The following is a 12,944-nucleotide window of genomic DNA, read 5'->3' as shown; positions in this document are numbered from 1 at the left end:
TTGCCACAGAGTCTTATTCTGAGCACATACCGTGCATGCGGCGACGAAGGCAGAGGCATTAGGAACCATATTGGGCCACCAGAAACATTGTTGAAGGAACGGGAGCCAGGATGACAGGTCAGCCTGGAGGAATCAAATCAAATCGAATCAAATCAAATGTATTTATATAGCCCTTCGTACATCAGCGTATATCTCAAAGTGCTGTACAGAAACCCAGCCTAAAACCCTAAACAGCAAGCAATGCACGTGTAGAAGCACGGTGGCTAGGAAAAACAACCTAGAAAGGCCAAAACCTAGGAAGAAACCTAGAGAGGAACCAGGCTATGTGGGGTGGCCAGTCCTCTTCTGGCTGTGCCGGGTGGAGATTATAACAGAACATGGCCAAGATGTTCAAATGTTCATAAATGACCAGCATGTTCATAAATGACAAACATCCGGTTAGCTGGGCCCCCTCCAGGTTCCGGCTGGGACAGGTGTGCCTTGTGAACCTTGTGAACCAGGGTCAAAATAATCCAGTCAACTGAAGCTGCAAGGCATGAGGTAGGGAGGATGGTCTCAGAGTCAGAGGGTGTGGCATCGGAACTGTACAGGCGAGAGAGAGTGGCTGGCTTCACATTCTTAGACCCTGGGCGGTAGGAGATGGTGAAGTTGAACCTGGTGAATAACAGAGCCTTGCAGAGTGCTGTAGCCCTGGATGAAGTGGCGGTAAAAATTAGCAAACCCCAGGAAACGTTTCAATTGCACTCTGGATGTTGGGGCCAATCTCACTTTTTCAGAATGCTCTGGACATTTCCTTCAGCGATGAGGTATGCCAGAAAGGAGAAAATAGAATGGTGAAACTCGCACTTCTCAGCTTTCCCAAACTGGTTCTCCAGGAGGCGCTGAAGGACTTGTCGGACATGGAGAATGTGTTCTTGGGCAGACCGGCAGAAGACGAGGATGTCGTAGAGGTAGACAAACACAAAACGATTCAAAATGTCACGGAGCACATCATTGACCAGTGCCTGGAAAACAACCGGAGTGTTGGTGAGCCCAAACGGCATGACCAGATACTCATGGTGTGCACTGGCAGTGTTGAAAGTCGTCTTCCACTCCTCGCGTATTCGAACAAGATGGTAGGCATTCCGAAGGTCCAACATCGAAAAGATGGTAGTCCCCTGGAGAGGTTCGAAAGCAGAGGAGATGAGTGGTAGGGGGTAACGATTCTTAATCGAGATGTCATTGAGGCCCCGGTAGTCGATGCATGGACGCAGGGTCTTAGCCTTCTTTTTCACAAAGAAAAAAACCCTGCACTGGCATGGGATGCAGAAGTACGAATGTCCTCAGTAGCCAGAGAGTCCTCAATGTACTCCTCCATGGCCTTGGTCTCGGGAGGAAGAGAAGTAGCAGGAGCCTTATTGAAAACCTCCAGAAGATCTTGGTACTCTGTGGGAACAGTAAAAACCAGAGGCTTTACTTAAACCCAGAGGAGGATGATTCGGGGGCGGCTGTTCAGCTTTAAGGTTAGTGGGAGTGACAGAATGGGCTCCAACCCAGATTGTGGTCAAGTCAATAATGGGATTGTGCTTTTGGAGCTAAGAAAATCCCAACACCACAGGAAAGTGAGGGGATTCAATGAGGAGAAGCTGCATTGACTCGTTGTGATTGCCAGATACCCACAGATTAGCCTCCAACATCCGGTGAAATTGCAGAGCGCAAAATTCAAAATACAGAAATACACATAATAAGGATTCATAAAATATACAAGTGTTATACATCAATTTAAAGATGAACTTCTTGTTAATCCAGCCTCTGTGCGAAAGCATAACATGCCATTATCTGAGGACAGTCCCCCGCGGGAAAAAACATACAAACATTTACCAGCCAAGTAGAGGAGTCACTAAAGTCAGAAATAGTGCTAACATTAATCACTTACCTTTGATGATCTTCATATGGTTGCACTCACAAGACTCCCAGTTACACAGTGAATGTTTGTTTTGTTCGATAAAGTCCCTCTTTATGTCCCAAAAATTCTGTTTTGTTGGCGCATTTTGTTCAGTAATCCAATGGCTCCAAGGCGGTCACAACAGGCAGACGAATACATACTAAAAGTACCGATAAAGTTTGTCGAAACATGTCAAACGATGTTTATAATTAATCCTCAGGTTGTTTACTGTCTTTATTATCAATCATATTTCAACCGGACAATACCGTTTTCAATAGAAAGGAAAAATAACAAACAAGCACACAAATCAGGTCTGCATACTTTACATTTACATTTAAGTCATTTAGCAGACGCTCTTATCCAGAGCGACTTACAAATTGGTGGATTCACCTTATGACATCCAGTGGAACAGTAGTGCATCTAAATCTTTTAAGGGGGGGGGGGGGGGTGAGAGGGATTACTTTATCCTATCCTAGGTATTCCTTAAAGAGGTGGGGTTTCAGGTGTCTCCGGAAGGTGGTGATTGACTCCGCTGAGGGCATACTTCCTCTGTCCTCTAACCAAAATGGCTTTTTACTCATTGTTTTTCAAAATAAAAGCCTGAAACCATGTCTAAAGTCTGTTGACATCTAGTGGAAGCCATAGGAACTGCAATCTAATTCCTAACCCTTTGGATTCTCTATAGGCATTGAGTTGAAAAACAGCCACATGATTCCACTTCCTGGATGGATTCTTCTCAGGTTTTCGCCTGCCATATCAGTTATATTATACTCACAGACATTATTTTTAACAGTTTTGGAGAATGTTTTCTATCCAAATCTACCAATTATATGCATATTCTAGCTTCTGGGCCTGAGTAACAGGCAGTTTACTTTGGGCACGCTTTTCATCCGGAGGTGAAATTACTGCCCCCTACCCAAGAGAGGTTAATGGGAACTGTAGCTGTGCGTGACTCTTTCGAAGGAGCAGCCGTCCAATGCTCTAGCGTGCACAGGAACGGAGAAGAGTTGAGTGCGGATACCTAGTTCTGACACCAGGGTAGCGTCCATAAAACTCTTATCTGCCCCAGAGTCAATGAGCCCAGATAGTCTTAGACTGGTCTCCCCACAGCAGGATCACAAAAATAGTGAGTACGGGTAATGGGAATCAGAGAATTCCCAGTCTCTCATCAATGTACTCGTACCTACTAATGAGTCTGGTCTCTGTATTGTGGTGCTGCCCCGCACCATCACAATACAGACAACAGTTGGAGCTCAGCCTACGTGAACGTTCCCTAGGCAATAATCTAGCTCTGTCCAGTTGCGTAGGCTCCAGTGTATCCGGCTCATCCGTCGCCGATGATTCTCGAGGGAACTCGGGTGGCTTTGGATCTTCTCAGAAATGCAGCTTTCGGGATTTCTTCGGAGGTGAGCAAGCAGCAACAGATGAATGAGTGTGACCGAGACCTGATCTCTTCTGACTCGTTCCCGTAAACGCCCATCAATCCTAATGGTAAGGGCGATGAGGGAATCAAGGTCCCACGGTAACTTCCGAGCTGCTAGCTCATCTTTTATCTCCTCTGATAGACCGAGAAAGAATATATCGAACAAGGCCTCTGGATTCCAGGCACTCTCGGCATCCAATGTGCGAAAATCAACCTCGTAGTCTGCCACACTACGGGAATTCTAGTTTTCGTGACCGCTTCTCTCCCAGATACCGGAGATCCGAACACCTTCCTCACCTCTGCCATAAAATCTTCCAGATGATGACAAATGATGGATTATTGCTCCCAAACTGCCTTAGCCCAGGAGAACGCACTTCCCAACTTTTGCTTAATAATATACGCTATCTTCGACCGATCTGAAGGGAAAGAAGATGGCTGCAGCTCAAAAATGAGGGAGCACTGAGAAAGAAATCCCCGCCAGGTTCCGGGTTCCCCCAGAATATCGCTCCGGAGGAGGTAAGCGGGGTTCTCAGTGAGCCGGGGAAGGCTGTACAAATCCACCACTGGTAGGTGAGTTACTGAGCGACTGTGATACCCTCTCTATATTACAGTTCATCCCTCTCTATATTACAGTGCAACCCTCTCTTTATTACTTTCCCCTCTCCAGGCACCATCTCAGTCAACAGCCGGCGCACTCCGTTCATGTCCAGCGGAGAGAGTGAGATCCTGGACCTGGAGGGGGACATGTACCTAGGTGGTCTACCCTCAGACCGCACCAATCTCATCCTGCCCACTGAGCTGTGGACCGCCATGCTCAACTACGGCTACGTTGGCTGCGTGCGCGACCTCTTCATCGACGGGCGCAGCAAGGACATCCGACAGATCGCTGAGGCCCAGAACGGGGCCGGCATCAAGCCGTCGTGCAACAAGGTGGTGGGGAAACAGTGTGAGAGCTACCCGTGTAAGAACAGAGGCGTCTGCAAGGAGGGATGGAACCGGTTTATCTGCGATTGTACCGGCACGGGGTACTGGTCACGTACCTGCGAGAGAGGTAAGTGGAAGCCTTTGTTTTGCATGCGTGCTTGTATGTGTGTGTTTTATGACTGTGAATTTGTGTTTGTGTGTGCATTAACACATACACTGATGTGGGGATTATCAATTATGCTGGTGTGAGAATTCATTTGTGGGCTTGTGTTGGGATTAACACGTAGGCTGGTGTGGAGTTTAACACGTAGGCTGGTGTTGGGATTTACACGTAGGCTGGTGTGGAGGTTAACATGTGGGCTGGTGTGGGGATTAACACGTAGGCTGGTGTTGGGATTAACATGTAGGCTGGTGTGGAGGTTAACACGTAGGCTGGTGTGGAGGTTAACACGTAGGCTGGTGTGGAGGTTAACATGTAGCTGGTTTGGGTATTAACACGTAGGCTGGTTTGGGTATTAACACGTATGCTGGTGTGGAGATTAACATGTGGGCTGGTGTGGGGATTAACATGTAGGCTGGTGTGGAGGTTAAAACGTAGGCTGGTGTGGAGATTAACATGTAGGCTGGTGTTGGGATTAACACATAGGCTGGTGTTGGGATTAACATGCAGGCTGGTGTGGGGATTAACACGTAGGCTGATGTTGGGATTAACATGTAGGCTGGTGTGGAGGTTAACACGTAGGCTGGTGTGGGGATTAACACATAGGCTGGTGTGGGGATTAACACATAGGCTGGTGTTGGGATTAACATGTAGGCTGATGTTGGGATTAACATGTAGGCTGGTGTGGGGATTAACATGTAGGCTGGTGTGGGGATTAACACATAGGCTGGTGTGGGGATTAACACATAGGCTGGTGTGGGGATTAACACATAGGCTGGTGTGGGGATTAACACGTAGGCTGGTGTTGGGATTAACATGTAGGCTGGTGTGGGGATTAACATGTAGGCTGGTGTGGAGATTAACATGTGGGCTGGTGTGGGGATTAACACGTAGGCTGGTGTAGGTATTACCACGTAGACTGTTGTTGGGATTAACATGTAGGCTGGTGTGGAGGTTAACACGTAGGCTGGTGTTGGGATGAACATGTAGGCTGGTGTGGGGATTAACACGTAGGCTGGTTTGGGTATTAACACGTAGGCTGGTTTGGGGATTAACACGTAGGCTGGTGTGGGTATTACCACGTAGACTGTTGTTGGGATTAACATGTAGGCTGGTGTGGAGGTTAACACGTAGGCTGGTGTTGGGATGAACATGTAGGCTGGTGTGGGGATTAACACGTAGGCTGGTTTGGGTATTAACACGTAGGCTGGTGTTGGGATTAACACGTAGGCTGGTGTGGGGATTAACACGCAGGCTGGTGTGGGTATTACCACGTAGACTGTTGTTGGGATTAACATGTAGGCTGGTGTGGAGGTAAACACGTAGGCTGGTGTTGGGATGAACATGTAGGCTGGTGTGGCGATTAACACGTAGGCTGGTTTGGGTATTAACACGTAGGCTGGTTTGGGGATTAACACGTAGGCTGGTTTGGGTATTAACACGTAGGCTGGTTTGGAGGTTAACACGTAGGCTGGTGTGGGGATTAACCTGTAGGCTGGTGTGGGTATTAACACGTAGGCTGGTGTGGGGATTAACACGTAGGCTGGTGTGGGTATTAACACGTAGGCTGGTGTGGGTATTACCACGTAGGCTGGTGTGGGGATTAAGACGTAGACTGGTTTGGGTATTAACACGTAGGCTGGTGTGGAGATTAACACGTAGGCTGGTGTTGGGATAAACACATAGGCCGTGTGGGGATTGTATGTGTTGATGTGTTGATTCAGAGGTTAGATAACTGGTCCTTGCATTAATTGAAGTGTGTTGCATTGTTTCTTCCTATGAAATGGTTCATTAAAACATTAGTGGACTGTGTGTGTCAGAGGGAGGTTATTTAATTTGAGTCATTTAACCTTTATTTAACTATGAAAGTCAGTTAAAGAACAAATTCTTATTTACAATGATGGCCTACCAATCCCAGACAACGCTGGGCCAATTGTGAGCCGCCCGATTTGGACTACCAAACAGGAAAAGAGGGTAGCCCCCTGGAGAGGTTCGAAAGCCGAAGTGAGGAGTGGCAGGGGGTCATGATTCTTAATCATGATGTCATTGTTGCACCGGTAGTCGATGCATGGATGCAGGGTCTTGTCCTTCTTTTTCACAAAGAAATACCCTGCGCCGGCAGGGGATGCAGAAGGACGAATGCTCCCAGCAGCCAGAGAGTCCTCAAAGTACTCCTCCATGGCCTTGGTCTCGGGGCCGGATAGGGAATATGGCCGACCTCGAGGCGTTGTGGTGCCCAGGAGGAGGTCATGGCAGAATCGCAGGAACGACGCGGAGGAAGAGAGGTAGCACGAGCCTTGTTGAAAACCTCCAGAAGATCTTGGTACTCTGATGGAACAGTAGAGAAATCTGAAGCTATACTTAAACACAGAGGAGGATGCCTCTTGCACTGAGCTGCAGTGCCTTAGACTGCAGCGCCACTCAGGAGCCCAAAAGTGGAATGGAAACACTTTACTAACTAAATCTAGCTTGTGCTCTAAATCCCAGTGTTTCCCCTTTAAGGCTCTCGAGGAAGTTGTGGTAAAGACTGTATTGTTGATGCTGTTGAAATATTAATGTGGTTTCTGTCTTCTTTCTGGGAACCTTACTCTGGCCAAGGCAACCCAGCGTTACAGTTTAATGACCAGAATATCTCTCTGTCACTCTCACCTATATCAACTGCTATAGTTATTTGCTGTGTCAAGTCTGCGTTAAAGTTGAATTAACAGAATATAAATTGTATGGCTGTCTCTCTCTCTCTCTCTCTGTCTCTCTGTCTCTCTGTCTCTCTGTCTCTCTCTGTCTCTCTGTCTCTCTCTGTCTCTCTGTCTCTCTTTCTCTCTGTCTCTCTGTCTCTCTGTCTCTCTCTGTCTCTCTGTCTCTCTGTCTCTGTCTCTCTGTCTCTCTGTCTCTCTCTCTCTCTCTGTCTCTCTCTCTCTGTCTCTCTGTCTCTCTGTCTCTCTGTCTCTCTGTCTCTCTCTGTCTCTCTGTCTCTCTGTCATGCACTTGTGAGGGAAAACACTTATTGCAAACACCAGCGAAAGGGTTGGAATTACATCTGCATGGCCATTGTGATGTATATAATGGAATGCATTGTCATTACAGCTATGTGATGGAATGCATTCATCTAATTACAAACACTATAATGGAATGCATTAATCTGCAAACATTGTGATATCTATAATGGAATGCATTCATCTAATTACAGCTACGTGGCCATTGTGATGTCTATTATAGAATGCATTCATCTAATTACAGCTATGTGGCCATTGTGATATCTATAATGGAATGCATTCATCTAATTACAGCTATGTGGCCATTATGATGTCTATAATGGAATGCATTCATCTAATTACAGCTACGTGGCCATTGTGATGTTTATTATAGAATGCATTCATCTAATTACAGCTATGTGGCCATTGTGATATCTATAATGGTATGCATTCATCTAATTACAGCTACGTGGCCATTATGATGTCTATTATGGAATGCATTCATCTAATTACAGCTATGTGGCCATTGTGATGTTTATTATAGAATGCATTCATCTAATTACAGCTACGTGGCCATTATGATGTTTATTATAGAATGCATTCATCTAATTACAGCTACGTGGCCATTATGATGTCTATTATGGAATGCATTCATCTAATTACAGCTACGTGGCCATTATGATGTCTATTATGGAATGCATTCATCTACTATCTGTGGAAATGCCTCTTCACAAGGTCACCTGGATATGACACCTCTGAAAACACAGGACCACCGGGACCCTTTAAATATGAGCTCGTATTTTACTATCAATACAACAGATCAGTGAAGTGATTTTAACATGAACCCTTACCCCATAATGATTACTCAGAGAGAGATAGTGATGTATGGAGAAGTCCCAAGGCTAGAGAGAAAAGTCTCTTATTTCAACATTCTGTAAATTCTATGAGATGTTCTTATGGATTGATCAAAAGCATGTCTGAAAACAAAATGAATGCATTTGACAAATTATTCCAGACACTTTTACCATATTAAATAAATATTGGAGGTAACATCTCTATCCAGCTCGGTTCCTCTATTCAGCCCCAGTTTCAGTTCAACCTAATTTTGACTTTGGAGGGAAATTTTGTGAAAGGGACATTTTGTGAAAGAGAGAGCGAGCGAAAGAGTAGGAAAGGGAGCAGGAGAGTGAGAGAGGAGGGGAAGTGAGAGGGAGAGAGATAGAGGGGAGGGAGAGAGAGAGAGAGGAAGAGAGATAGGGAGGGGGAGGAAGAGAGATAGAGGGGGAGAGAGAGGAAGAGAGAGAGGGGAAGGAGAGAGAGAGAGGAAGAGAGATAGAGGGGGAGAGAGAGGATGAGAGATAGAGGGGAAGGAGAGAGAGAGAGGAAGAGAGATAGAGGGGGGAGAGAGAGGATGAGAGATAGAGGGGAAGGAGAGAGAGAGAGGAAGAGAGATATAGGGGGGAGAGAGAGAGAGGAAGAGAGATAGAGGGGGAGAGAGGAAGAGAGATAGAGGGGGAGAGAGGATGAGAGATAGAGGGAAGGAGAGAGAGAGAGGAAGAGAGATAGAGGGGGAGAGAGAGGAAGAGAGAGAGGGGGAGAGAGGAAGAGAGATAGAGGGGAAGGAGAGAGAGAGAGGAAGAGAGATAGAGGGGGGGAGAGAGAGGAAGAGAGATAGAGGGGGGAGAGAGAGAGGAAGAGAGATAGAGGGGAAGGAGAGAGAGGGGGAAGAGAGATAGAAGGGGGGAGAGAGAGGAAGAGAGATAGAGGGGAAGGAGAGAGAGGGAAGAGAGATAGAGGGGGAGAGAGAGAGAAAGGAAGAGAGATAGAGGGGGGAGAGAGGAAGAGAGATAGAGGGGAAGGAGAGAGAGAGGAAGAGAGATAGAGGGGGGAGAGAGGAAGATAGATAGAGGGGAAGGAGAGAGAGAGAGGAAGAGCGATAGGGGGGGAGAGAGAGAGGAAGAGAGATAGAGGGGGAGAGAGGAAGAGAGATAGAGGGGGCCTAGAGAGAGAGAGAGGAAGAGAGATAGAGGGGGGAGAGGAAGAGAGATAGAGGGGGATAAGAGAGATAGAGAGGGGAGAGAGAGGAAGAGAGATAGGGGGGGAAAGAGGAAGAGAGATAGAGGGGGGAGAGAGAGAGAGAGGAAGAGCGATAGAGGGGAGGGAGAGAGAGAAAGTGAGAGAAATAGATGAAGACAGAGATGAGGTTTATTTGATATGAAAGCTAACTGTTCACCTCTAATCACTGTGTAAGGGACATTGGTCTAATGAAATTCTAACATAAAGGCCCGAGCCTTGCAGAGACGTCTGTATGCGTCTCTTTATTAACATAATATCATCTTTAGTCAAATTTCAGAGCAGAATTAATTAGAATTAATATTTCAGCCTCTACTTTTTCTACTAATACAGGTCTTAATTATAAAGGTTAATAATGCAATATAACTATTTACAAGTATGCCTCAAGGAGTTTTCTTTAGCTTCTAGCTTCTTTTTTTTGTGTGCACACACACACACACACACCACACACACACACACCACAACCACCACACACACCACACACACCACACACACCACACACACCACACACATACCCCATCCACTGTCCCTCCACTCCACAGGGCTTCTGTTGTCTGCTTATCAGATTGTACAGGGGTTATGAAACCCCAAGGTCCGGCTGAAGTAATGACCCCCACCACAGCTTCCTGTTTCCTGTGGTGGCAGGGTATGCATGGGGTGACAACACATGGGGCTGCTGCTTTCTCAGTTTACCCAACACATGTTTATTGTTCAGCACTCCATTACCTGTGTCTTGTTCTATTTAAACCTCTCTACCATTACAGTCTGCCTGTCTTACTCGGCTCTATGGAGGACTGTTCCCTGTATAGGGCCTGTATAAGGCCTTCCTGGTCTCTTGGTAATATCCCTGTATAGAAGGCCTTCCTGGTCTCTTAGTAATATCCCTGTATAGAAGGCCTTCCTGGTCTCTCAGTAATATCCCTGTATAGAAGGCCTTCCTGGTCTCTCAGTAATATCCCTGTATAGAAGGCCTTACTGGTCTCTCAGTAATATCCCTGTATAGAAGGCCTTCCTGGTCTCTTAGTAATATCCCTGTATAGAAGGCCTTCCTGGTCTCTTGGTAATATCCCTGTATAGAAGGCCTTCCTGGTCTCTTAGTAATATCCCTGTATAGAAGGCCTTCCTGGTCTCTTAGTAATATCCCTGTATAGAAGGCCTTCCTGGTCTCTTAGTAATATCCCTGTATAGAAGGCCTTACTGGTCTCTCAGTAATATCCTTGTATAGAAGGCCTTCCTGGTCTCTCAGTAATATCCCTGTATACAAGGCCTTCCTGGTCTCTGTGGTGTTGTCTGAGTATTAGATCTTTGACTAAACTGGTCAACTGTAGTTACCCTTACCCACAATCTCAGGGTTTACATATGAGTTTAGGAGACAATCTCAGGGTTTAGATACGAGTATGAGACCATCTCAGGGTTTATATATGAGTATGAGACAATCTCAGGGTTTAGATATGAGCTTGTGAGACATTCAAGGTGTAGTCTAGGTTACTTTGCTTGATTGTTCAACCCAGCAGCAAAAGATTCTCTAACTGTTAAGTCTCTGGTTAGTTGACAGAGGATTGTATCTCTCTGATGGATCCTGCAGTCTGGACAGTCAGAAGGAAATGTCTGTTTGGAGATTAGATATTGATTCAGGAGAGTTCTTAAAAAGGCCTTTGAGTTGTGACTCAAAGAGAGAGAATCATATCCACTGCAGAGATATTGAGTGACAGAGAAGATACTTATTTTTTACTGAAGGAAAGTATTGGAATATATTGATCTGGGTTGAGGTAATGTTCTAATACAATATAAGCCATTTAGCAGATGTTTTTTATCCAAAGCGTCACATTTATGCTCTACCAACTGTGCTACAGAGGACCACGTTATGACTGCAAAAAGAGACACATCCAACACTCAAGACTGTCGTCTATCAGTCTATCACTTTCTTTCGCTCTCCCTCTCCATCACTCCCTCTCCTTCTCGATCTCTCTCTTACACTCCATCTTTCCCTCTTGCTCTCCATCTCTCTCCCCCTTACTCTCCATCTCTCTCCCCTTGCTCTCCATCTCTCTCCCTCTTGCTCTCCATCTCCCTCCCCCTTGCTCTCCATCTCTCTCCCTCTTGCTCTCCATCTCTCTCCCCCTTGCTCTCCATCTCTCTCCCTCTTGCTCTCCATCTCTCTCCCCTTGCTCTCCATCTCTCTCCCCCTTGTTCTCCATCTCTCTCCCTTGCTCTCCATCTCTCTCCCTCTTGCTCTCCATCTCTCTCCCCTTGCTCTCCATCTCTCCCTCCCCTTGCTCTCAATCTCTCTCCCCTTGCTCTCCATCTCTCTCCCTCTTGCTCTCCATCTTTCTCCCCCTTGCTCTACATCTCTCTCCCCTTGCTCTCCATCTCTCTCCCTTGCTCTCCATCTCTCTCCCCCTTGCTCTCCATCTCTCTCCCCTTGCTCTCCATCTCTCCCTCGCTCCATCTCTCCCTCTTGCTCTCCATCTCTCTCCCTTGCTCTCCATCTCTCCCTCTTGCTCTCCATCTCTCTCCCCCTTGCTCTCCATCTCTCTCCCCCTTGCTCTCCATCTCTCCCTCTTGCTCTCCATCTCTCTCCCCCTTGCTCTCCATCTCTCTCCCCCTTGCTCTCCATCTCTCCCTCTTGCGCTCCATCTCTCCCTCTTGCTCTCCATCTCTCCCTCTTGCTCTCCATCTCTCTCCCCCTTGCTCTCCATCTCTCCCTCTTGCTCTCCATCTCTCTCCCCCTTGCTCTCCATCTCTCTCCTCTTGCTCTCCATCTCTCTCCCCCTTGCTCTCCATCTCTCTCCCTCTTGCTCTCCATCTCTCTCCCCCTTGCTCTCCATCTCTCCCTCTTGCGCTCCATCTCTCCCTCTTGCTCTCCATCTCTCTCCCCCTTACTCTCCATCTCTCCCTCTTGCTCTCCATCTCTCCCTCTTGCTCTCCATCTCTCCCTCTTGCTCTCCATCTCTCCCTCTTGCTCTCCATCTCTCTCTCTTACTCTCCATCTTTCCCTCTTGCTCTCCATCTCTCTCCCCCTTGCTCTCCATCTCTCCCCTTGCTCTCCATCTCTCTCCCCCTTGCTCTCCATCTCTCTCCCTCTTGCTCTCCATCTCTCTCCCCCTTGCTCTCCATCTCTCTCCCCCTTGCTCTCCATCTCTCTCCCTTGCTCTCCATCTCTCTCCCTCTTGCTCTCCATCTCTCTCCCCCTTGCTCTCCATCTCTCCCTCCCCTTGCTCTCAATCTCTCTCCCCCTTGCTCTCCATCTCTCTCCCTCTTGCTCTCCATCTTTCTCCCCCTTGCTCTACATCTCTCTCCCCCTTGCTCTCCATCTCTCCCTCTTGCTCTCCATCTCTCCCTCTTGCGCTCCATCTCTCCCTCTTGCTCTACATCTCTCTCCCTCTTGCTCTCCATCTCTCCCTCTTGCGCTCCATCTCTCCCTCTTGCTCTCCATCTCTCCCTCTTGCTCTCCATCTCTCCCTCTTG

General features: G+C 47.2%; 1 protein-coding gene across 1 annotated transcript in view; it reads left to right on the top strand.

Moving 5' to 3' along the window:
• The window catches only part of LOC115118574 (neurexin-3a-like), an 824,201-nt gene that overhangs the window by 203,753 nt on the left and 607,504 nt on the right, over positions 1-12,944 (top strand). Inside the window, exon 11 of the mRNA XM_065025866.1 lies at positions 4,015-4,398. Within this exon, the coding sequence (XP_064881938.1) occupies positions 4,015-4,398 (384 nt within the window). The remainder of the gene's footprint in view (positions 1-4,014; positions 4,399-12,944) is intronic.

Source organism: Oncorhynchus nerka, linkage group LG12, assembly GCF_034236695.1.
Source record: "Oncorhynchus nerka isolate Pitt River linkage group LG12, Oner_Uvic_2.0, whole genome shotgun sequence".
Lineage (NCBI taxonomy): Eukaryota > Metazoa > Chordata > Actinopteri > Salmoniformes > Salmonidae > Oncorhynchus > Oncorhynchus nerka.
This window is presented reverse-complemented; position numbering and strand designations above follow the sequence as displayed.